General features: G+C 43.2%; 1 protein-coding gene across 3 annotated transcripts in view; it reads left to right on the top strand.

Annotated features, from left to right (window-relative positions):
• The window catches only part of ATP11B (ATPase phospholipid transporting 11B (putative)), a 2,792,721-nt gene that overhangs the window by 764,949 nt on the left and 2,002,075 nt on the right, over positions 1-25,697 (top strand). For all 3 annotated transcript variants that reach the window (XM_044070307.1, XM_044070308.1, XM_044070309.1), the window contains exons 9-10: positions 16,256-16,320; positions 16,405-16,486. In XM_044070307.1, the coding sequence (XP_043926242.1) occupies positions 16,256-16,320; positions 16,405-16,486 (147 nt within the window). The remainder of the gene's footprint in view (positions 1-16,255; positions 16,321-16,404; positions 16,487-25,697) is intronic.

Here is a 25,697-nt window from a genome sequence, read left to right as displayed (position 1 = left end):
TCTGGTTTTACAATATTTTTTCATTAAATTATTTAAACTATTCGTTGGAACATCGTTTTTTCCCTGTGACTGCAACAGCAGTGTTGGTTCGTGGTAAAAGGACAGCCTTTATTGTTCCGGAACAGCGTTGTGTTTTACTGTGGTTGTGTTGCTACCCTTGACAGTGTGGTTACACTTTCTGTATTCTTTTTATCGTCGCTGATATATATATTTTTTTTTTTTTTTTTTTTTTTTTTTTTTTTTACACGATTGTGTAATCCCCAACTTTCATTGTTGATAGTTCCCTGTGTCTCTCTCGCTCTCTTTTTCTGTCAGTAATCCCCCCCCCCCACATACACGTTTGTGCAACTCTTTACTGTCAGTGTTGATAGTCGTCTCCTTCTTCCTTGTTACATTATGTATAAAAATATATATAATATGAAATGCCCCTTTCTTTCTGTGAAGGTTTTCCTTGTTCTGTCCCTCTGATATGGCTGACAAGGGTAAGGCCCCTTCTGCTCTTCAAAAATTGCCAGAAGTGTGCTTATAAAATTCCCTCTTCTGACTTTCGGTCTTTATGCGTTTATTTTCTTGGCTCTCTCAATTTACAGGAAGATTGTAGTGTCTGCCATGTGTTCAGCCACAGGGCTTTAGTAGAGAGGTGGTGCAACAAGCTAATTTTAAAAGGACGCCTACTGTCAGCCTTTGGAGAAGGCTTTCCACTGCAGACAAAGCGAAGATGGATATTTCTTCTCCATCTACTTTGTTGTCTGTTGACGAAGCTAAAAAGAGAAGTCAATCTGTTCCGACCTCCTCGTTGATTCCGAAGGCCAAAAAAGTTGAAGACCTCTGTTCCGAAAGTTCCCAGAACCGAAGGCCTTGCTGATGGCTTCCATTTTGGCACCAGTTACAATTCTGAGTCCTTGCACATCGAAGGCCTCAACTCAAGAATTGACTTCTGTATCCCCAACTAAAACTTCTGTACCTTCAATAGATCCCTTTGCTGGGGAACTACCAGAAGTGTTTTTGCAGAGGCCCAAGTCTCCTTCCAATTCGTCAGTCTGCTCCAACAAAAATGTTTCAAAACTCGATGTGGAGAAGCTGGTGAATAAGATTTTGTGGACTTGAGGACTTTCAGGCCCACCTTTGGTACTGATTCCTTCTGGTCTTGGTATGGAAACATCCTTCACTCCGTTGACTACTCCTCCTCTAACCTCCTCCGGGGTCTTAAAGTCGTCTGTTCCAGTGCTCCCGGCACTGACTTTGTCGGCTGTGGAGTTGTTTGCTTCTGCGGAGCTGGCAGTTCCCCTGAGCTCTTTGGCTGTCTCTGAACCGTAGACCTCCCAGAGCCATGGCTACCCTGTCTGCTTTGGGGAGCAGGTCTCGACTCCAGATTTTTCAGAGCCATTCCTTCTGCTTGGAGATTTGGCTCGAGTTAGTTCTGCTCTGGCTTTGGTCTCGAAGGTTGATTCTTTAGAGCGGGGAGTGATCCTAGTCCCAAGGCAGTCTTTCTCTATTCTGAGCTTCCTTCCCTTTTCAGGTGGGCCAGCCTTCGAGGCTATGCAGAGGGCCCTTTCTCTAGCGGAGATTCAGTTGCGACTACCCCATCGGAACAAGCTTCCCCCTCTAGCCCTACTATTCCACCTGCTTCTCCACTGGGACAGTGGGTGCTGAAGTCTCAGGTGTTACAGCCACAGGTACTGTCATCCTCTGATACCTCCCTAGATTACCCCCTGGATGATATCCCCTCATAAAAAGAAGTGCAAGAGGAAACACTTGGATTCCCCCCAGGAGTCTGTCACTGAAGATACAGATTTCAATGAGGGGGAGGGAGTCCCCACAGTCACCCCTGAAGATGTCTCCTGGAAGTCCCAAAAGTTTTCCTCTGAGGAGTCTGTTTGCTTGCAGGCATTCCACACCCACCCGTGACTCCGCCTGCTGATGAGCTCATTCAGTTGATTTCACAGCGGGCATGGAAGGCCCCTGACTTTGTCAAGCCCATCCCCAAGAGACCAAAGAAGATACTCTCCGCACCCCTAGGCAAACAATTTTGGGCTAAGGGTCTTGCAGTTGATGCTATGATCACAGCGGCTGCTACTAAAAAGGAACTGGCTGAGGAAATTTCCTCTGTCCATCCACCCAACAGGATTTCCGGGCTATGGGCAGATTTGGGAAGTGAGTCCATGCTTCATCGACCTTTGCCATAAGGTCTTTGACCTTTTTGGCACATTTCAACAAACTCCCAGTGGGATCTAATTAAGGAATTATCAGACACCTGTGTCCAGTACTTCCATGAGGCTGATCGCACATACAGCTGAAGGGACATTTAGAGTAGTGGGTACAGACGTAGCCATTAGGAGACATGACTGGATGCGCTTTTGTGATTTTGTGGAACCATTCAAGTATTCATTCATCAATGCTCCTTTTGATGGAACATCCCTGTTTGGCCCGAAAGTGAAAGAAACTTTTGTCCAGGTGTGAGAAAGATGGGAAGACCCTTTCTGCAGTAAGTGTACACCCCCCCCCCCCAAGGTCTTTTTCTGGGAATCAGAGGAGTGGTGGAAAAATGTAGTTCAGAAAGGCCCTTGGGAGTTTTTGAAGACACAGGTGGAGGGAGTTCCCTCAGGGGTAGAGGGGGAAGCAGAATGTAAGACACCGCCCTCATGGCAGAGGTGGTCCGCAAAACCAGGGCTTCAGGGATTCCTTCCCATGCAAGCCCTTTCAGCACTCCTGAAGGGAGGCCTGATTGTGTTCCTCTGGAGGAAGTCGGGGATGCTTATCCTTGCACCTAAACGCCTGGCTAGACATAACAGATTCCTGGGTGCAACGGATCATATCCAGAGGCTATACCATTCCGTTTTCTCAACCTCCTCCAGTTTACATGAAAATCCCCGATGTTCCACCCAATCAGAGGGATTCAGCAGTGCAAGAAATCCAAAAACTGCTGGACAATAGAGTCATCCAACGAGTCCCGCCAGACCAAGAAGGATCTGAAAATGACTCAACATTCTTTTTAGAGCCAAAAAAGACAGGGAACTGGAGACCAGTTTTGGTTCACAGTATACTGAACAAATCAGTTCAACAAACGAAGTTCCGGATGGTCACGGTACAGTCTGTTCTTCCCTTTCTGAACAAAGATGACTGGGCTGTGCTCAATAGACCTTCAGGATGTATATTACCATGTTAAAATAGACAAATGCTCCAGAAATTTCCTCTGCTTCTGGCTGGGAGCCAGTCACTACCAATTCAGAGTGCTGCCCTTTGAACTCACCACAGCCCCCAGGGTGTTCACCAAATGTATGGCAGTAGTAGCAGCTCATTTGAGACTACAAGGATTCCGTGTGTTTCTGTATCTGGATGACTGGCTCATTAACCGCCTTTATCAAGCATCATTTGATAACAGCCTTGGGACTACACCCTCAACATCTCTGCCCCTCTGGGGATCTAAATATTGAAAGGTCAGTTTAATGCCAACACAAAAACTTAGAATTTATAGGGGCAGTACTTGAATACTCAGACAACAATAGCATCTCTTCTTCCAGAACATCACCAGAGAATTGTGGTTCAGATTCAAAAGTTAACCCACAGGAAGAAGGTTCCAACATATTTAGTCTTACAAGCTCTAGCATCCATAGCAGCTTCGAAACTCTAGTGCCACAAGTCAGGTTACACATGAGAATTCTGCAATGGCTACTAGCCTACCAGTTGTCCCTAGTTCATCACCCTTTGTTACAAGTCCTGATCACCAATCGTTGCAAAATGGATCTTCTTTGGTGGATGCACTCTGATTAAGTTCTTCACAGTCATCCTTTTGTTTTTCTGGAGCCCATGGCTATAGTGACCACAGACGCCTCCCAGATGGGATGGGGGAGCATTATCTGGGCAAGACGGTCCAAGGCACTTGGTCCCCAATACAGGCCAACTTGCACATCAGCATCCTAGAGATAGAGTGGTCCTCCTTGCGTTGCAGGTCTTTCAGACAGCTCTTCCTCAGGGGACTATTGCAGTTCATATAAACAGTATGTCAGTAGTTTGGTACATCAGCAAATGGGGAAGAACTAAGTCTTACCTCCTTGGTCAAGAAGCCATCAGGTTGTGGCAGTGGGTGACTTTTTGCAACCACTTCTAATAGCAACACACATACCAGGGATTTCCAGTGTGATTGTGGATAAGCTGAGCAGATGCATCCTTCAGCTTCACAAGTGGTCTCTCAGTATAAAAGTGGCGAAAATTATTTTCCACCTTTGGGGTCAGTCTTACTGTGATCTGTTCATCTCCCCTTAACAAATGCAGGAGCTACTTTGCCCTGATCCCCCCTCGGGGAAAGTTACCAAGAGATGCTCTCCTCCACATTACCCCCCCCCCCAGTCTGCTATATGTCTTACCCCGATACCTCTAATTCCCAAATTTTTACAGAAAGCACTCAGGTTCAAGAGTACAGTGATCCTCATTGCTCCTTTTTGGCCTTGACAGATTCGGTTCCCCTTTCTTTGGTCTTATCTAGCTCGACAGCCCTTGATTCTGGACCTAGTGCCAGATCTCCTGTCCCATCCAGATGGTCTTGATCACCCAAACATTTTGAACCTCAAGGTGACTGTGTGGTTCTTCCAGTTCCATTAATTGCCAGGTGCCCACATCTTTCCTCCCCAAGGATGCCACATTCTTTTATTGGCTCACAAGCCCACAAACCTTCCACTAAAAAGCTGTAAACCAGTAAGTGGATGAGATTTACTATTTGGGCCCCTTGATAAGCAAATATATCCCTTTTCAGCTTTCATAGAACATGTCCTAGATGTTTTAGCCACTCTGTTTAATGCTGGAGCTTCTCCTTCTACTATCAAAGTACAATTAGCTGCTATCTCTGATTTTCGTAATAGCTTGGATGAATGTTCTGTAGCCTCTCTTAGACTTTGTAAATCGTTCCTAAGAGGCGCTCTCCTGTTAAAGCCCCCTTTCAAAGATCCGACCCTTGCTTGAGGCTTGAACCTAGTTCTTTAGGCATTGATGCTCCCAGACCAAGGACAACCACAAAGCATTCTTTAGCTATGTCTGCAACCTCAAAGGCAATATACAATTGTGTGCAGAGCTGATTGTAAATGAGCCACCTATATTGAACCAGGAGATATAGCAAACCTCATGGCTGATAAATTCAGCTCCAGCTTTACTCCTCTCTCCCCCTCAACTTTCTCTCAGGAAATATCATCAAATATAATTCCCCCTACTACCACTAGGGAACAGGTCCTTAATGTTCTGTCTAAGACCAAGAACAGTGCATCAGTGGACCCAGACAGTATGCCAGGATGCCTTCTAAATAGCATGAAACGTGAGCTATCAGGGTCTCTGGAATTAGTATTTAACTGCAGCCTCCAAACAGGTTTTGTGCCTCATGAATGGAGAAATGCAACAGTCATCCCTCTACACAAAGGTGGGCCATCTACAGACCCTGGAAACTACAGATCCATAAGTCTCACTAGTCTTGTATGTAAAGCCATGGAAAGAATTATCATGGAGATGATCAATAGAGATAAAGTAAACCTCCAGATACTGGACCCAACCCAGTTTGCTTTCGTCAAGGGCAGATCATGTCTACTCAGCCTGGTAGACTTTTTTTAGAAGCTTACCAAAGCAATGGATGAGGCCAGAATCATTCACACTGAATTCCTTGACCTGGCCAAGGCATTTAACATAATACCCAACTTACCCTACTTGGGCATTGTTGACAAACCCAAAAAGTTGGGTACAAACCCGTATGTCACCCAGTGGATAGCCAACTGGCTCACAGACAGGACCCAGGAAGTTAGAATTGGGGAGTCCACCTCTACAAAGAGACCAGTCACAAGTGGAGTCCTTCAGGGATCAGTCCTTAGACCGCTCCTTTTTGTCATTTACTTCTCAGAAGTCAAGGCCAATGTCAGTGGTGTCTGGTTGACGACTTTTGCAGATTATTGCAAATTAGGAGCGGTCATGGACTCTCACACTGACATAAATGTTCTCCAGGAGGGGCTGACAAGGACAAACGACTGTTGTCAGAGCCATGGACTAAAATTAAATGCCAAGAAATGCATAATAGTATCCTTTGGGAAGTCATCCATCCCTGGTAACTATCATATTGACAACACACCCCTTACAGCTGATCCAGTAGTCATGGACTTAAGGACACACACAGATAGTAATCTAGCCTTTGGTCAGCACGTGTCTACAGTGGTGAGGAAATCATTCTATGTTGTACAACGTGTAAACCAAGGTATGGCATCTAAGTCCAAGCAAGTCATTGTTCCACTCTATTCGGCATTCATCAGACCTATATGTCCACAAAGGTTCCTCACTAAAATAATACAGGGAGTAAGTAATATGCCCTATGCAGACTGCCTCAAGGCCCTATCCCTATATTCTGTCTCCTACAGGGTTTTGAGGGGAGATCCATGCCTGGCCTACAGGGTATTGTCAGACCCCACACTGATGAATCTCCTGCATATCCATAAAACAAAAAGCACCAGAATTACTCATTCTAAAGGCTTAAACCTTGCCTGTGATATAAATAGGACCTGCTGGAGAGAGGAGTATGTATCCCAGAGACTACCCAGTCTATGGAACAGGCTCCCTATCCATGTGAAGCAGAGTTCCTCCCTAACCCAATTCAAGTGCAACTTGGACAGTTGGATGGGAAACCGGAAATTCATCCCTGGTTTGGCACCTATGTCTCTAATGGACACAGGTAACCTGTAAATGGTTACTCTCCCAGGCCCATACTTACACTTATCAAGGGTATCAGAACTCGTCAGAGATTTGGGATGTATGGCTAGGCTTAAAAAGGCCCTTTTGGTAGTTAGCCTAGTAAACACCTGTGAACCTATGCATTCTCCCTTCGAACCCTCTTGTGGAATGTGGCCTGAAGTTTTTATCCTGGAAAATGCTCTTTTTGATAGTTATTGCCTCTGCCAGAAGGATTTCAGAGATCATCTGAACTTCCTTACCTTATTTTCCACAAGGATAGGGTATCTTTGTGAATGAACCCCTCCTTTTTACCAAAGGTTGTATGAGAGACTTAATATTAACCAGACGATTAATTTACCAGTTTTCTTCCCTAAACATTCTAACAAAGGAGAGTATGCCTTGCATTTATTAGATGTCCATAGACAACTACGTTTCTATTTTCACAGAACAAAAAACATAAGACAGTCTAGTCAACTGTTGGTTTCTTTCTCCAGTGCAAAGTTGGGCAAGGCAGTCAGCAAGATTACTCTGAGTAGCTAAAAGACTGCATTTTGTTTATTTATGATGAGAATAGCTTAACCTTGACCAAACCAAAGTACATTCTGCAAGGTTTGTAGCCACTTCAGCTGTCTTTCAATCCAGATCTTCAAGTGAATGACATGTGCTGCAGCTACTTGGGCTACTCCCCATACCTTTATTACTCGTTACAAATTGGACCTGGTCTATAGGGGACGATCATCCTTTGGCTTGATGGTACTCAGGAATATCCTTCCATGACTCCACCCAAGATTTTAGGTAGTTGGAGACTCTTTCCCATCTGTCAAGGATGGAATGAAGATTGACAGCATCAGATAAAGAAATTATGTACTCACCATAACATTTCAACTGTGTTGTCTGTCTTCAGTCATCCTTGGCCTCCCCGACCTCAGAAGTTTTTGGTGGAGTGGATCAAACTCGCTTGAACTATTATCTTGTCCAAGCACATTTGATAAGGCTTCTACCTGGCTCACCTTACACATATCTGTATGTATATTTATATGTGATTTATATGTTTCGATATCTTTTCTGCAAACTCAATCTGAGGTAATTGAGAGAGAGGGATTCTAGATGGAGGTGAAGCTCGGGAGTTTATGGATTGCACGAGCTGTAGTAATGGCCGAGTCTGTTCCAATATTGGAACCTAACCCATCTGTCAAGGATGAATTGAAGATAGACAACACAGATAGAACATTATGGTGAGTACATAACTTCTTTTTTCAGACAAATGGGGTCTGATGATAATTCATCAATGTTACAAATGGCAGTAGGAAGAAATTATTCTTTCCCTCATCCTCCAGACCAGACTCTTTGTTTCAACCTGAGCTTCATCACGTGCTGTCCCAGGGAGTGATAGAACCTATTCTCCCTTCCCAGGTGGGAAAGAAGTTTTATTCATGGATGATTTTAGTGCGAAAGAATGAAAATGCTTACAGACCAATTCTGTATCATTCTTTCCTAAACCTGTTTGTGGTCATGTCCAAATTCAAAATGATGTCACTTCACAATCTTGTTCTTCCTCATTCAAGTTTCCTTGTAACATTAGATTTAAAAGATGCTTATCGCATTCCTATTCATCCAAACTTCAGGCATTTCTTAAGGTTCTATGTATATGGATCACATTATCAGTTCTGTGCCTTATCCGATGGACTATCCGCTGCATCACAAATGTTCACAAAGTGTCTAGTTCCAGTTATAGCTCATTGCAGGCTACAAGGTGTCCACATTTTTCCATATTCAGATGGCTTCTCTTTGCAGAGTCTTTTTCAAAGTGTCAGGTATCTGTCTCTTGGTGAGAGATCTCCTATGCAAGCTCGAATTCCAAGAGAACATTCAAAAGCCTTGCTTGACTTCTCACAAGATTGTGTTTCTGCAATCTCAGTTAGACATCACAGTTCAGAGAGCTTTTTGTTTCCATAGGAAAAATATATATCTATATCTAGAGCTACTTTTAGGGTTTTCAGTCAGACTTCTGTCACTGCAAGGGAATATCTTAGGATTTTGGATCTTATGGCTTCTATGATTCGTCTGATACTCCTGGCAAGACTCCACATGAGAAAAATACAGTGGTACCTGAAGTCTCTTTGGTCCCAATATCAACTCCTCTTGTCTTTTCAGATAACAGTGCTAGGGTTTGTCAGAAGGGGATCACTTGGTGGAGACAGCAGATATCACTAAATCCAGGTCTCCCCTTTTGCCTCCCTATTCCAAAACAGTCAGTCACCATAGACACCTCAGACCTTGCTTGGGGAGCAGTTTCAGGAGGGATAAAAGTACAAGGTGTGTTTGACACCAAGGACAGATGCAAGCATATAAATGTAAGAGATGCTTGCCATGATCAAGGCAGTTAGCCTAAATCATCTTTGGTGCCCGGGACCTCTTCAAGTTGTTACAGTATCATGATCATATGGTACGTCAACAAGCAAAGGAGAACCAGGTTGCACCCCCTTTACATACTAGCCATGTTACCTTGGGATATAGCTTTACAGCACAGTCTCACTCCACAGGCATCCTTCATTCTGTCAGAGCAGAACTGGGTAGAAGACAAGCTGAGCAGGAGAAAGAGAGATCCTCACAAATGGAAACTAGATCGGGAGGTCTTACAAGCTGTGACCTATCTGTGGGGAGTTCCTCAAATGGACCTTTTTGTCTCTTCTCTGAACAATCAGCTGGCAAGATTCTGCTCCAGGTCGCCAGGCAAGAAGGCTTGGAGGACAGATGCCACTTGTTTTCCTTGAACAGGAATGTTCCTTTGTTTTTCCACCTTTTCCACTAATATTGAGGCTACTTCTGAAGATTCCAAAGGAATCCTCTGAGATCACTGTGGTGATTTCCTTCTTTTGGAAATGGCCAGAGGCAATTAACCAAAGGCTGCATTACAGGCTGGATCTAGTCACAGAAGAACAGGGGGGTTTAGTATCCCTTGATATCAGCAAACTTCAGTTGACTGCCTAGATGATAGCGTCTTAATTCCCTTTAGGCACCTTTTTACTGTGGGTGTGCAGCAGGTTCAAACACAGGCAAGAAAGTCTGCTACTCAAAATCATACGTTAATAAATGGAAATGTTTTTCAAATTGTTGCCAACAACATAACCAGCACCCACCCTTTCAGGGCTAGTTGTTCTCTGGTTTTACAGTATTTATGTGAGTTACTATTCTTTGCCTTTCTTATTCCTCTATCAAGGCTCATTTTATTGGCCATTTCAGGATGTCTGCCCATGAATCCTCTTCTTTAAATGCATTCTTTTTTAACTTAGTAGGCATTCTACCTTTGTGAGCCATTTTAAGCCTAGCCATTTTTCAGCAAAGGTAATAATCAAACCATGTGCCTTCTGTCTGTGAGTTAAACTCCTTAATCATTATGCCAGCCCATGACCCCTATGTCAAATGTTGAAATATTTATGAAAGAGGTTTTGCATAAGAGACCTCCAAGGAAGTGGTGCCCCCTCCTTGGGATCTTAGCTTTTCTAACACAAAAGTTACCATTTGAACCAGCTAATATGGCTGACTTGAGGTTCTTAACATTGACCTCTGCAAGAAGTATCTGAGTTGCAAGCTGTTATGGTGAGTTAAATCTACCTCATTTTCCACAGGGATGGTGTTTCTTTGAGAACTAGTCTTTTTATGCTTAAGGTGCTATCGGAGTTTACTTTAACCAAACTAACCGTCTCCTGATTTACTTTCCTGAACTTAAAAATGAGTGAGAAAGGATACTCCATACCTTGGATGTCCACAGAAAACTTGGGTACTGTCTTTACAGAACTAAGTCTTTCATATGTTCACATCAGTTATTAATTTCTTGCAAAGGTAAGAAGAAGGGACAACCTATGTCAAAGCAGTCTATTTTCAAATAGTAGTCTTGGGCTATTAATTTTTGTTATACTTAAAAGTATTCCTGGTAGGCTCAAGACCCACTCTACCAGGGCCTTGACTTCATCTATGGCTTTTTGAAAAGGGCTGAATTCTAGAGGTAGCAACTTGGTCCTCTCTACATACTTTTGCAAAAAGTTGTAAGCTTGATTCCTTCTCTAGGTCTGGATCAGGCTTTGCAAGGACCATTCCCAGGGGTTTCTGACCTGCTCTCTTTCCAGCTCCCAAAATTTGTAAGCTGTGGTAATCTACCCATATAGCTTAGGCTACTGCAGCAGAGATCAGTATGAAGAACATAGCACAGTTTTGTACGTAATGCTACCGTAATAGTAGATGTTCAGCTGATCACTGCTGCAGTAACCACCCCCTCCCTGCATCTCCCTTGTGTCTTGGTGTGTTGTTTATGCCATGGTGTGATGAGTTATTTTTTGTTCTTCCTAGCATTGGCCTTTCAGGGCCTAGACTTCCCGTTTTGTTGACAGGAAAGCTCTGAAGAGCTTGGTGGCCAAACTTGTCTTTTAGTCAGCTTAGCTGACGCTGCCAGACAGTTTGGGCATGTGGAAGGTGCCCTGAAGTTTTGAAAGCTAGCCAGCTGTTATATCATTGGCAGGATATAACCTATATAGCTTAGGCTACTACAACAGTGATCAGTCGTCTGCTGTTCTGGCAAGTTTGTTTAGACAACTATACTCACCCCCCCACACACACACCTTTTTTGTTTGCTATTGATCCTTCTTGTCCCAAATGCTACTTTCCACATGTTAATTTCCTCCTCCTACTACATTGTTTCCCTGCCCCTTTTATGTGTTATTCTGTTCTGTTAATCACAACCTTGGCCTCGTCTTACTTAAAGCTCTCTACTCTCTTTAGGTTGTCTTTGTCATGTAAGTTATTTAGTTAAATGCCCCAGAGTTGAAATTGACTCATGGCAACTCTGAGTAGACCCCATAAACTTCTTGTGGCATATTGCAGAAGTAGATTGCAAAGGCTTTCTTCCAACTTGATACTGCTGCTACCCAATTGTGCCCCAGCCAGGTTTCATATCCAAGTCTACCAGTTGGTAATCCTGTGCCTTAAACTCTAAACTATTGGTATGGGCCTTGTCCTTTGTTATGTTTTTTTCAGGCCTCCTCCTCCTTATCCTCTGCTCCCTTCCCTGCTGTACCTGCCTTCTAGTACTTTCTTTCCAATTATTTTTTTTTATTTTTATCCACAAGCCTGAGCTTATGTGCTCAGCAGCTTTTTACAACAAAGTGTTTTGAGTTTGGATGACACACTTACGCGTTTTTTAGCATTGCTGCATCACAGGTCCAGGTTTTCCACTTTGACTTCCAGCTAGAATGCCTTCTCTGTAAAGTCTGCATTTCTTGTTAGTGTTCACATCAGTGTTTGTCAGGTGCTAATTTCCTTCCATATCCCAAAGACACACCAAAAGATTAAGTTGAGTCCTCAAAATTGCCGTAGGAATTACCTATAGGTGTGTGCACTGTTTGAGTAAGTGTGTATAGATGCTAGCATGATTTAACATCCCATCCATGACTGGTTCTGTGTATCCAGCATAGCCTCTGGCTTCCCCATGACCTCAAAAAAGGGGAGAGTTGTTGACCTAATGGTTAAGGTCTTTACATCACAGATACAAGGTACAGGGTTTAGTTATGACCTTGGTTGGTAACCTCCAAACTCTGGACCCCACCCACTTCGGGTTTGTGAAAGGCAGATCATGCCTTCTGAACCTGATCGACTTCTTTGAGACAGTCACCAAAGCCGTAGACGAGGATAAGGTGGTTCACACAGCCTATCTTGACCTCGCTAAGGCTTTCAACACCATCCCCCATTCTGGAATTATAGCTAAACTCACAAATCTGTCCTATGCTGCCCAACTGAAAGAACTCCAGCTCTATTCAGTCGCTTACCGCTTGCTCAGAGGTGACCTTTGCCTAACATACAAGGCCATGTCAAACCCAGATTTGATGAATATGCTTCACCTCAAAAAATCTAGATCCATCAGAGCCACAAGGGCGGGAGACTTAAACCTTGACACGGCTATTAATAGGATGTGCTGGAGGGATAGATTCATCACCCAAAGACTCCCTATGCTGTGGAACAAAATCCCGGTACATGTGAGGCAGAGCACCTCGCTGGCCTTGTTCAAGAGAAATCTTGACCAATGGATGGGAGATCGCAGATATACCCCAGGGATTACCTCAGTGTCACTGCTCGACAGAGGCACAGCAAAATAATGGGTATAGTTCCCCATACTAAAGGGGTGGCGTAAGCCACAAAACGATGGGCTAGGCTTGTAAATGCCCTCGGGCAGATGGCCTAGTATGAACCTATGAACCTATAAACTAGGTATAAATCCCTATGTCACAAGATGGGTTGTCAACTGGCTCACTGACAGAACCCACACTGTAAAAGTTGCAGACTCCAAATCTGACTTCAAACCAGTGACAAGTGGAGTACCACAAGGTTCAGTCCTGGGACCTCTCCTGTTTGGTATCTACTTCTCTGAAGTACGGGCTAACACAGAAGGCCACTGGCTAACGAAGTTCGCAGATGACTGCAAACTAGGAACCATAGTAGAGTCCCCAAATGTGGACATCCTACAGAAGGGTCTCACTGAGACAGATGCCTGGTGTCAGAGGCATGGCCTCAAGCTCAGTGCCAAAAAGTGCATTGTCATCCCCTTTGGTAAAAACTCTACCCATGAACTGTCACATAAACAGCAGTCTACTTAATGCCGAATGTGTGATAAGAGATCTTGGGACCCAGGTGAACAGTAGTCTCTCCTTTGATAATCACATCACCACAGTAGTCAGGAACTCCTATGTGGCACACCTCATCACAAAAGGTTTCTCATCCAGGAAAAAAGAGGCCATCGTTCCCTGTACTCTGCATTCATTAGACCCATTATAGAGTGCGATGCACCTTTTGGAATGTACCTCTCAAGACATCTGCAACAGCTGCAAAGGCCACAGACGTACCTCACAAAGAGGATTACTGGCCTCAAACAGATGCCCTACACTGACCGTCTCAACAAATTCCAGCTTTACTCTGTAGCATATCACCTACTCCGAGGAGATCTCTGTCTAACATATAAAGCTATGTTAAACCCAGAGCTGTTGGACATGCTACACCTTAAGAAATCCCAATCCCTCCGAGGTACACGCTGTAGGGACCTAAACCTTGTCACCACAATAAACAGGACATGCTGGAGGGATAGATTCCTGTCCCAGAGACTTCCTATACTCTGGAACAAGCTACCCATCTATGTCAAGCAAAGTTCCTCATTAGCACTCTTCAATTAAAATCTCGATGAGTGAATGGGAAATCGTTAATAAACCCCGGGGATCACTTCTGTGGCTCTGCTCGACATGGGCACATTCTTTGGTGGCGTAAGCCAGGGAACCTTGTTGGCTAGGCTTACTTAGGCCCTTGGGCCAATAGCCTAGTACCTACCTATGAACCACTGATTGTTGGCTATGAACCACTGATTGTTGGCTAAGCTTATAGTAGTTTATAAACTGGCAACTTGGCATTTACCTTTGAACCTATGAGTAAAGTTGGTATCCGAAAATGAAATCAAGATTTGTTGAACTGACTTGTTGTAACCAGTATATCTAACGTCTTTTCCGTCCATTCTTGGGGTGATGGATTTCAGATCTGATCTTGTATCAGACTTTGGCACTTTTTCCAGAGTTAGGATCCATAGCTCAGGCTCCTCCCCTCACCAATGATACCCTCCTGTCTATTATACTACTGCACGAGTGGTCTCTCAATCCAGTAGTCATAACACAAATCTTTTGTCATTGGGGTTAACCATGCTGCAGTCTCTTTGCTTCTCCCATCATTTCCAAATGCAGTATGTTCTTTGCTCTTATTCCTCAAGAGGGAGAGTCCCCTAGAGATGTTGTGATCCACGATTGGTCCTCTGGTCTCCTATATACCTTTCCACCAACTGACTAATTCTGAAATTCCTGCAGAAAGCATTACAGTAGAAGAGCACTGTCAACCTCATTCCCCTGTTTTGGCCTTGATATGTGTGCCTTCCCTTCCTTTGGTCTTATGTGGTGCACTCTCCTTGGGTGATGGATCGGAATCCAGCTCTCTTGTCTCATCTGTCCTAAATGCCTCATCCAGATATCAGAGCCCTAAAACTAATCACATAGTTTTTCCACTGTGGATGATGGCTAGTCGGTCCAGGCTTTCATCCCGGGTGGTCCATATTCTTCTCCGAAACCATCCAATAGGAAAGTTTACAAAAGTAAATTGAAAATATTTTCCATTTGTGCTTCACAGAGAAGTTTGGATCACTTTTCAAGCCCTGTATCAGCAGGGTTAGATTTCCTTACCTTCATTTTCCATAATTGGGGATTGGCATAATTGTTAAGGTATTTAACTCAAAGACACAGAGTACAGGTTTTGATTCTCACCTTGATTTGTTTAAATAAAGCTAATTTGAGTGCTGAGTGGCTGTTTGGATTTTAGGTTAAGGGTTGGTATAATAGTTAAGGTGTTTACCATGCAGTCACAAGATACAGGGCTTGATTCTCACCTTTAGAAGAGAAATTGGCTAGGCTTAAAATGGCCCACAAGGCCAGCTAACCTAGTATTTCCTATGAACCATAAATTGGTCAGGAAGTGTCAGAGGTTACCTTAGCTGGATGACTGAATAGCTGTATCTCCCACGTATATAAGCAAAAATGTTTGGCCTCACCTAGACCACCAAAAGCACGCTCAACAAGATCTGTTTCCACTTCAGCCTTCTTTCCTAGGACCCCAATTGATGACATTTGTGCCGCTGCCACCTGGTCTAATGTTCATACCTTCATTTCCCATTGTGAATTGGATTTTGTTTCCAGAGATAGAAAGGCTTTTGTTTCTGCCATTCCGGAACATAATTCCATGAGGCCACCCTTGGAAGTATGTAGCTAAGGTCTCTGTCCCATCAGTTGAGGAATGGATGGAAACTACATCCAATACGAACGTTATGCACAATAGCAATAGATCTGTCTGTTTCCGTCCTTCATCCACTTGCCATCACGTGGAAAATGTTCTTCCTTTGGCTTCTGATATGACTATATGGGCTGCCATTGGTACAGAATTAAATAATCTTGCAGCTCCAGTGTAGATTTTCTTGCTCTGTCATGCAGTCTTTTGGTACGTTGTTTATGGTAATACATATTTATCATTAATGTACTGGTTTTGCAGGATTCAAGGACAAACTTGATTTGAGATAATGTTGGAGACATGAGGAGATTATGGATAAGGAAAGGAGTCTGAACTACAGATCCTTGGTCTGGAAAAATCGGCTGAAGTCTAATCCAAAACCCATCAGTTGAGGAAGGATGGAAATGGACAACACAGATCTATTGTTATGGTAAATACATAACTTTCATTTTGTCTGTGTTGTAGCTGTCTGTATGCCATTTTTCTAAACCTTTAGTACTTTACCCATGTTCAGATTGTATTCATATTTTATTGCAATTTTCCAAATGTGTATACAGTTTCCTATTATTCATCTTTGTATTCTTGTAACTGTTAATTTTTGGTTTAAAGCTGTGTATTATTAATCTGTACTTGGAGTTTTTCCTCCACAGTCTGTGTTAAAATGGGTATCGGACACAGTAAATGAATAAAATTAATTTCATTTCAGACCACTTAGACCAGATAATCTTCTTCTCCGAGGAGCAAGATTGAAAAACACCAAAGAAATATTTGGTATGTAGTCTTTTTCAAGTACTGCTCATGATCTTCACTGAGATGATTGTCTTTCTTAACCTTGATGTATTTTTTGTTCACTAGGTGTGGCTGTATATACTGGGATGGAAAGCAAGATGGCACTAAATTACAAATGTAAATCACAAAAACGCTCAGCAGTAGAAAAGTAAGTTATCAATTTCTTGTTTCTTGTTTTTTAAGGGGTCTACTTTAGTAGATTGAAATACCACTTACCCGATTTGCAAATAACAGAGACAACAAAACTGAAATTGCATTTTAACGAAAGTACACGTCACTGAAACAGATTCCTGGGAAAAGAACCACTTAGCAAATATAAAAAGAAAAGCACATCAAAACATGTTAAATCCAGCCAAGTGGGAGGCTGTGCCCCCCACACCCCCCAAACTAAATATACTAACTCCAAGATTGCACTGTAGTGGGGAAAAGGGCAAATTTCCCATGCTGGCCAAGTGATTATTTTCCCAGAATCTGTTTCAGTGATGTGCATGTTCATTAAAATGCATTTTCAGTTTTGTTGTCAATGTTATTTTTAATTCAGGTAAGTGGTATTTTGGTCTACTGAAACAGACCCCTTTTAATATATAAATGTGTTATGTTTTTATTGCTTTGAGGTACAGTTTTCTGCAAAATGTGCATCTTAGAAGACTTAATTTAGTTAAATACCAAAAATGAGAGGAGAATTATTTTTTATAAACTCTGAACATCCTTTAGAAGTACACCAGCAGTGAGACGAAAATTATTTGTTCATAAACTAATATAATTTCTTAAATATCCTCAATTCATGTAATGAAAAGGGAAACCCTGGTAAGGGCTATTAAAAAACGATACCATCTGATTTCATGATACGAGTCTTGTATTCTTTCACTTTAAGAGCAGACAGACATAGGCAGTGGTTCAGCAGTTTGCATTGTGCTTGGTTCTCAACTTTGGTATCTTCTGTGTAGAGTCTGCACTTCCTCTGTTGTCCACATGGGCTTTTTGTAAGGTGGTCTGGTTTCTTCTCACATCGCAAAGTCATGCCTTAATAGGTTCATAGTGTGTACTAGGCTAATGGCCCTGGAGCCTTTACAAGCCTTGCTTATAGGATTACCATGGCATCATGCCACCCAACCTTAGTTCCCAGTGCCTCTGTCCAGTAGAGCCACTGGAATGATCCCCGGGGTGAATTTTCTGTTTCCCATCCACTCATCAAGATCACTCTTGAAGAGAGCCAGTGAGGTACTCTGTTTGACATGTATGGGAAGTCTGTTCCATAGCCAGGGCAGTCTCTGGGTTATGAACCTGTCCCTCCAGCATGTTCTGTTGATTGTGGTAATGAGGCTGAGGTTTCTGGAGCATGTGGTGCAGAGGGATTGGGATTTCTTTAGATGTAGCATTTCTAACAGATCTGGGTCAGCCATGGCTTTGTAAGTGAAGCAGAGATTGCCTCTAAGTAGGCGATATGAGACAGAGAATAGTTGGAGTTTTTTGAGTCTGTCCATATAGGACAAATGTTTAAGGCCTAGGATCCTCTTTGTGAGGTACTTTTGTGGCCTCTCCAGTTGTTGCAGGTGTCTAGTGAGGTATATGCCAAATGGGGCATTGTACTCGATGATTGGCCTAATGAGGGAAGAGTAGAGGGAGACAATGACCACTTTCTTCCTGGATGCAAAATCCTTAGTAATGAGATCTGCCACACAGAAGGACTTTCTGACCACAGTGACAGTGTGGTGGTCAAAAGAGAGGTTGCTGTCAACCTGTGTTCCCAGATCTCTTGTAACTCCTTCTGTGTTCAGTGGACTACCATTGATGTGTAATTCATGGGAATTAGGTTTTTCCCAAAGGGGATGACAACACATTTTTTGGCATTAAGCTTAAGGCCATGGTTCTGACACTAGTCGTTGGTCTCAGTGAGGCCTTTTCTGTAGGATGTCAGCATCACTTGGGGAGTTAATGGCTTCCAGCTTGCAATCGTCTATGAACTTTGTCAGCCAGAGTCCCTTCGTGTTGGCCTGGACTTCTGAGAAGTAGATACAAAACAGGAGAGGACCCAGGGATTCCTGTGGGACTCCACTCGTGACTTGTTCGGCAGTCTGACTTGAAGTCAGCTGCTTTCACACTGTGGGTTCTATCTGTGGTATAGGGGTTGATGCCTAGCTTAGTGAGTTTTCTATGATTGAGTGGAGAATGGTATCAAAGGCCTTGGCCAGATCAAGGTAGGCTGTATAAACCACCTTGTCTTCATCCACAGCTCTGGTGACTGACTCAAAGAAGTTGACCAGGTTGAGCAGGCATGATCTACCTTTCACAAAACCAAACTGTGTGAGATCCAGAGTTTGGAGATTCCTTATATCCTTGTTTATTAGGTTCATGATGATGCGTTCCATAGCTTTGCATATCAGACTTGTCAGGCTAATGGGGCGATAGTTCCCACGATCTGTAGTCACACCTCCTTTGTGGAGAGGGATGACTGTAGCACTGCTCCATTCGGTAGGGACAAAGCCTGATGTGAGGCTGTGATTGAACAGGGCACACAGGTGAGGTGCCAGTTCACTCTGTAGTTCATGGAGAACACAGCCAGGGATATTGTCAGGTCCCATAGAAGCTGTATTCTTCACCTTGGACAATGCTGTTTGAACCTGTGCAGCAGTAATACTGGGTGCCTGGCAATCTAGTGGTATTGTGATTGGTCCTTTGGGAGGGAGAGAGGGGTAAAGCAGGTACTGAATCTGTTGGCCAGTATATTGGCAATATCTGTTGGCTCGGTATAGGAGGTACCATTGTGCAGTAGCTCAGAGCAAATCTGGTTATTGCTGTGGAGATTCTTTACATAACTATAGAAGGCCTTGTGGTTGTCTTTACTATCTGCTCCAATTCTATTTTCATAGATAGCTTTAGAGGATTTGATGAAGAATCTCAACTTTTTGTTGAGGCTGATAAGGGAGTTTTTCCAGTCTTAGGACTTCACCTTACTCCTCATCAGTTTCCTCCTTCTGTTGTAGAGTTTGTTTATAGCAGGGGACCACCACATTGGCTTCCTTTATTTGGAGGAGAGCGTCTTGGTTCTATTGGGTATGGTGAGATCCATTTATTTGTGTACATGTTCGTACAGTGCATTGGTGTATGATTTGGCGGTCCTACAACTATTCTCCATTTGCATGGGTTCTATGAAGTTAGCCATCTCTGTTTTTAGGAGCTGAAAGTTAGCTTTGGAGAATTTTCATGGTGGTTACCTTTGGGGGGGGGGGATTTCCAAGGTGATTAGTTTGTGGTTGGATCTAACCAGGAAGGAGTTTGACTATTAGTGTAGAGCAACGGTCACCATATTAGTAATGACCAGGTCAAGGATGTTGCCACCTCTAGTGGGGGTAAGAACGAGCTGGTCCAGGGCATTGGAATTAATGAATTCCAAAAAATGTTGGGCAAGTGTATTGGTACACGAGTAGTTTTCCCAGTTAATGGAGGGGTAGTTGAAGTCGCCCAGTATGAGAGTGTTAGGTCGAACCCTAATATTCTGCAGGGTGCTTAGGAATGTGGAGTGTGAGTCTTGGGACATGGTTGGGGACCTATAACAGGCTACGACTTGAATAGCTGTCTTACCCAGTATTAGCTGCACCTGAAGTATCTCTGCGTTATGTTGGGCTACCAATCTGGAGGTGCACGCATCCTTTATGAATATGGAAACACCACCACCTTTGGAGCTTCGGTCCAAGTTCTGGGGCCAAAAGATGTGGAATGAGTTATAGCCTGGTAGTGCAGGGATGCTTTCTGCTGCCTTGAACCAGGTCTCTGTTACAGCATAGATGTCAGTGTTCTCCATTTTAAGGAGTGCTTCGAGCAAGTGCATTTTGAGATTTAGACTTCTAGCGTTGAGCAACATGACTCTCAGATTGCATTTGTTTGAAGCTTTTGCAGTGGTAATTTGGTCCTTGGAACACTGCCTAAAAAAGGCACTATAGAGGTGGCAAGAGCCTTGGCCAGTATCCGGAAGCCCAGAGGTGACAGATGCAGGCCATCTCTGGCAAAGAATCGAGGTCTGTCAATCGTCATCCCAGGCAGACAGATATTGGATCCCCTTAGAATGACACCAGCCAATTGTTTAACTTAGCCAGTTGTTGAAATCAATCATATTCTGCTTGTACTGCGGTATCATTCTCGGTGATGGTAGGATGCTGCTCAGGGCTAGGGTCATACCCGCCTGGGCTACATAATCCAAGAGCTCCTCCATGTCTCTTTTCATGTAGTCCAGGGAGGTATGTCTCAGGTCATTCACACCGACATGTACAGTGACAAAGTCATATTTGTACCTGTTGTTGAGGGACCTGAGTGCATGCATTATGTGGCAGATCCCAGGCACCTGACAGGCAGCTGACTGTTACTTTCTCCTTATTCATCCTAGTGAGTGGGATTCAGTGTGCCTCACTATCGAGTCACCTATGACAAGTGTACTGGGCATGCTGTTTTGCGTTAGGGGCTTTGGTTGAGTGGCACACTGTTTAGGAGAGTTATGTGTCTTGTGATTAGTGTTTGTGTTGTGGTGGTCAAGTGCATTTCTGCCTTGGAGGTCTCTGCTGTTTGGGTAGATTGTTATTGAGAGCCTCTGCAAAGGTGGGTCTGTGGTTTGTGTTTTTTTGTGAAGTCAGTGCTGGTTTGTGTTCTGGAGGGCTATGTGTTCCATGTGGTGTGATGCAAGTGTTGACCTTCTCCTCTTGACCAGCTATTCCGGTCTTGGCTGGAGAGTGTGTGACTTCCAACTTGGATATATAAGTGCATCTCTTGCAAGTCCAAGTGTTGGGAGGTAAGAGGAGAGGGTTGTCACTGTACATTAAGCAGTTGGTACATTGCCTCGTGATGCCCAACTTCACTAGGTTAATAGGAGAAAGCACAGGGAACTGACCTTTAGAGATGCCTGGGGAAGTGGGCATTAATAATAAGTACTGGAGCTGTTTCCTTGTAGAACGTTTAGTGCTGGTAGCACTTTTGTGTGCTGCAGTAATTGCTACATGAAGTCTAGTATGGTAAAGTGCTAGACTAATAAGCTAGTAAAAGTGCAGGAGAGGAGAGAAAGAGCAGACTTAAAACTGTATCTGGACTAGACTAGCTACAGGAAAGGCGGGAAATAAGCGCAAACGTGGGCTTTTAGACCAGAAAGTTGAAAGAGATGGAAGAACTGCCCAAACGCCCAATAAACTACAATTTCTGGGTCAGAAAGTACTTTTGTGATAGACAGGCTACCTAGTGCTTAACCACTCCCACTGATGAGCTTGAAGGCTTCTCTCCAACACAGAAAGGCTGGAGCTCAGAAGCTTACAAACAGTCCTGGATACAGCAAGTCTGTATCTGGACTAGACTAGTTACAGGAAAGGCTGGAAACAAGCTTAGAATTTTTTTTTTTTTTTTTTTACAGAAAAGCAGCTAAGACAGCACTAAAAACAATGCAAGTGCAGTGCAAGCTAGCACACTTGAGTGTGTAGCAATATTAAAGCAAGTACAGTTTGAATAAATGCAATTTATTCAAACTGTATTCATTGTTTTATTCAACTCTGAACAGTTAAAAAGTACCAGAAAATATACTTATCAGCTGAGAAGCACACTCAGAGCACAAGGAAATTCTAGCAAAGTTTTTTTTTTTTTTTTTAGTAAAGTGGAAAGTGAGAAAGGAGAAACTGAAGATAATTCAAGGTTAAGGACCTAAGTGGGTTGCCTTCTGAAAAATTCTCTCTGTATTAGGTAGAATGAGCTAATGACACTAGACTGAGATAGAGCTGGGATAGAGCCGAACAGATGGGACAGGTAGGGAGTGTATGAAATCAAAATATGATCTCACTGTACTCTGTTGAGTAAGCAAAGGAGATGGACCCAGGAGGAGTGTTCAAACAGAAATTTACAGGAGGGGTGGGCAATTCCAAAGCCACCAAGATTAATTCCACGACAAGAACAGGGAGGGAGGGCAGGAAACTAACTGCAGAGAGACCACAGTATTCAGTAAAACAAACAAATAAGAAGAATAAAATGCAGTACTATCTTTAACGCAGTATTCAATGAAACAAATAAACAGAAAAATAAAATGCAGTACTATCTTTAACACTGCAAGTTTGTACTTAACTCAGCTTGTAATACAGTTGATGTAGGTATATAGTAGCTAGCCAAACAGCTCAAATATGCAGTAGAAAATTAAGTTATGATCTTATAAATTGCCTACAGGTGTGCTTGCTGTGTAAGTCACTGTCCTGTTATGATGTGTTTCTCTACTTTATTGAGTGCCAGGATAGGCTATGGTCCATTGATATTCTTAAAATAATTAAGCAAATCGCCAGAGAAGGAATCGGTGAGTGAATAAAGCATCATAGATACTTGTATATCCCACTTTTGAGTGCTGTATAGTTTCAAAGTATTGCTAAAAATATATAAAATCCTGAAAAGACTTTTGGTGATTCTATTTTTCATGAGATGCCATCATGCTGACTTGAAATATCATTTTCGTTTTTAGTTTGTGTAGTCATGATACATTGAAGACCTTGTTTGTCAAGAAGTGCTATTACTCAGTGTTATTTATTCCAGATTTAAGTAACAGCTTGCATTAAGGAGGCAACTTTTTATATAGCATAAGGAGAACTTGTTAATTAAAAATGACAAAAGCAAATAGAAACACGAGGTTAAAGAGAACTTGTATTATGCATTACTGCTTGTTGGGTCCATCCGTTATTATTTTTCATTTTAAATCATTACTTAATAGAGTGCAGTTTAGGTTAAAATTACAAGTTGTAAACTTTGCCCTCTTTGAGCAAAAATTAGGTTTTGAATTTGCCAAATACGAAACATGTTCCTGATAGTATTTTTTTTGGCAAATCGTTGCAGAATAACAGTGACGATCATCAGTAGCATAGCTTTGGTGGGGCGAGAGGGGCAACAGCCCTGGGCGTGCAGAGTGTTGTGGGGCAAGAACAGATGATCCCAATTGCTCTTTAATGAAATACCAGCTTTTAAAAGCCAGTGTGTTTCATTTGCAGTCACATCTGAGCACTGCAGTGGTAAGTGTGTGGTCTAAACGGTATTGACTGCTTTTAAACTGTAACAAATGGGTTTGATGTCATTTTCATTTGTTCCTCAACGAATGGGTTCATATCCAATCTTTGGATCTGAGTTCCACATTTTTGCAGTCTAGGATCTGACTCTCGAGTTTCTCCCTTTACCCATGATGTCCCTGATCACTGCTTTACTTCAGATCTCATTTGCAGCTTTATCAATCTGTCGAGAGTTTGTGCTCTTGAGCTCTAGGCAGTTTATTACTTGTTTCTTCTTAATTGTTTTTTTTCTTAGATGGTGGTTGTAGTGTTTCAGTACGTTAGAAAAAGCTGCCAGTTTCAAGAAGTGCACTTCCTGTGGGCATAATATACCCAATTCTGATGCCCACAGGGAGTACGTGTATTGTTAGGCCCTTCTCACCTTCAGGTTTCGTGTGGGATCTGTGTGGATTTTAATGCCAAGGCAGTCAACGATAGGTGTAATAATGTAATTTTAAAAGGTATGTTGCCTTCTTTCTCTTCTGCAGTTCCTTCTTCATCATTGTCTCAAACCTCCTTGAAAAGTCATAAGACTTTGGAGACCAGGAAGCCTCGAAAGCGCTCCCCTGTCTGATCTCCTTTTTCCATTTTGAGTTTGGAACTGCCTTCAAAAATAAAAAAGGCCTTGGATCCTACTGCCTCTAAGGTTAAAAAGGTTTCAGATCTGATGTCAGATCCAATTGCACGCCCAAGCAGGTCTCCCCAGATCCGGTTTCAGTGCTTTTCTGCAGAGCCATTATCTCCGAGATTGAGGTTTCCTTTTCTGCTGGAAACTCCAGGAAAGACTTTTCTTCCTCCCTCAGCATCCTCCTCCACCTGGTCTTCCCGGAGTCTTTCTGAACATGCTGTGGATAGGATGATGAGAAAGTTCCTTGCAGCTCAGATCCAGATGGGGGTCCTTCAGGCTCCGTCCCCCATCGGATCCATGAGTCTGCAACCTTCAGCACACCCTTTATTGACTCCTTCTATGATCTGACCAGTGGTTTTGTAGCTGTCAGAGCTGAAGATTCTGAGAGTTGAGGCATCAGATCTGAGAATGTTACCTTCCTCAACTCAGATTCTTTCTCTGATCCATTTGGCTTAGAGTGTTTTGGAGCTGAACGAGTCTCAGAGCTGAAACATTGTCATCAGGACCGGGGGGGGGGGTGACTTTGACTCTGAGGGTTTTGGAGCCATTGCTTCCCTCAGTGCCTTGGCATTGGACAGCTCGGGTCCAATTCCCTCCTCAGGGGTGGAGTCCGGAGGGAGTGGAACATTAGCTGATCCGAAAGCTTCGACTCTGGGAAAGCTGATTTCTACTTCTCCTGAGCCTTCTTCCTTTGAGGTACTGGAAGGGGTTCCTCCCATTCGGGGGGTTCTTTGGCTATCACCTCTTCTGATCTTATTCCCATTCCTCCTCTGGATTTGAGTCCTAAGTCTCATCATCTTTTTCCACAGGGACAGCCAAGCCCGCAAGAGCTTCCATACAGTCCTTGCTCAGGAACTTCCCCCTTCCGATACTACTCCAAAGTATCCCACTGAAGAGGTTCCTTGTAAGAAACTGTGCAAAAGGAGGCACTTAGATTCCCCTCAGGAATCATTGACAGAGCACACTGATTTTGATGAAGGGGAAGGGCCCCCCAGATCTCCAATAGAAGACATCTCATTTGGTATCATTTTAGAAATCTTGCACCAAAAAAGTGGATGGTCTTCCTTTCTCAGGAGGAATATGTGTTTCTGGAAGCTTTCGGATCTGGCATGTCTGCATCTTGGGTTATCTTCTCCAGAAAGGCACTTGGATGTGCTCTATAGATGTGAAGGATGCATAATATCACATAAAAATGAACAGATGATCCCATAGATTCCTTCACTTCTGGCTGGGAGCCAGTCAGTATCAGTTCAGAGCCCTGCCCTTTGGTCTCACTACAGCCCAGAGTGTTCATCAAATGTATGGCAGTGGTTGCAGCTCATCTAAGACTGCATGGATTCAGGGTTTTTCCTTTCTTAGATGACTGGCTTCACACCACATCAACCAGGCATCTGTTGATAGCAGCCAGAGACTGTCTTCTTCAATTGACTCACTCTCTAGGTATCACTGTAAATTTTGTAAATTGCAAACTTCAACAGTTATAGGGGCTCACATAGACTCCGTGAATCATCAAGCGTTCTTACCACAGAGCAGAATTCTTACTTTAAGGTTACATGTCAGTCAGGTTCTTTCTCATCATTTTCCTCCAGCTAAACTGATTTTAAGAGCTCTGGGATCCATGGCTGCTGCATTCACATTAATACCAACAGCTTGTTTTCACATGAGGATCCTTCTGTGGACTTTAC

The sequence above is a fragment of the Protopterus annectens genome, chromosome 4.part1, assembly GCF_019279795.1.
Source record: "Protopterus annectens isolate FY-2018-M chromosome 4.part1, PAN1.0, whole genome shotgun sequence".
Taxonomy (NCBI): domain Eukaryota; kingdom Metazoa; phylum Chordata; order Ceratodontiformes; family Protopteridae; genus Protopterus; species Protopterus annectens.
Note: the sequence above shows the minus strand (reverse complement) of the source record. Positions and strands in the feature narration are given on the sequence as shown.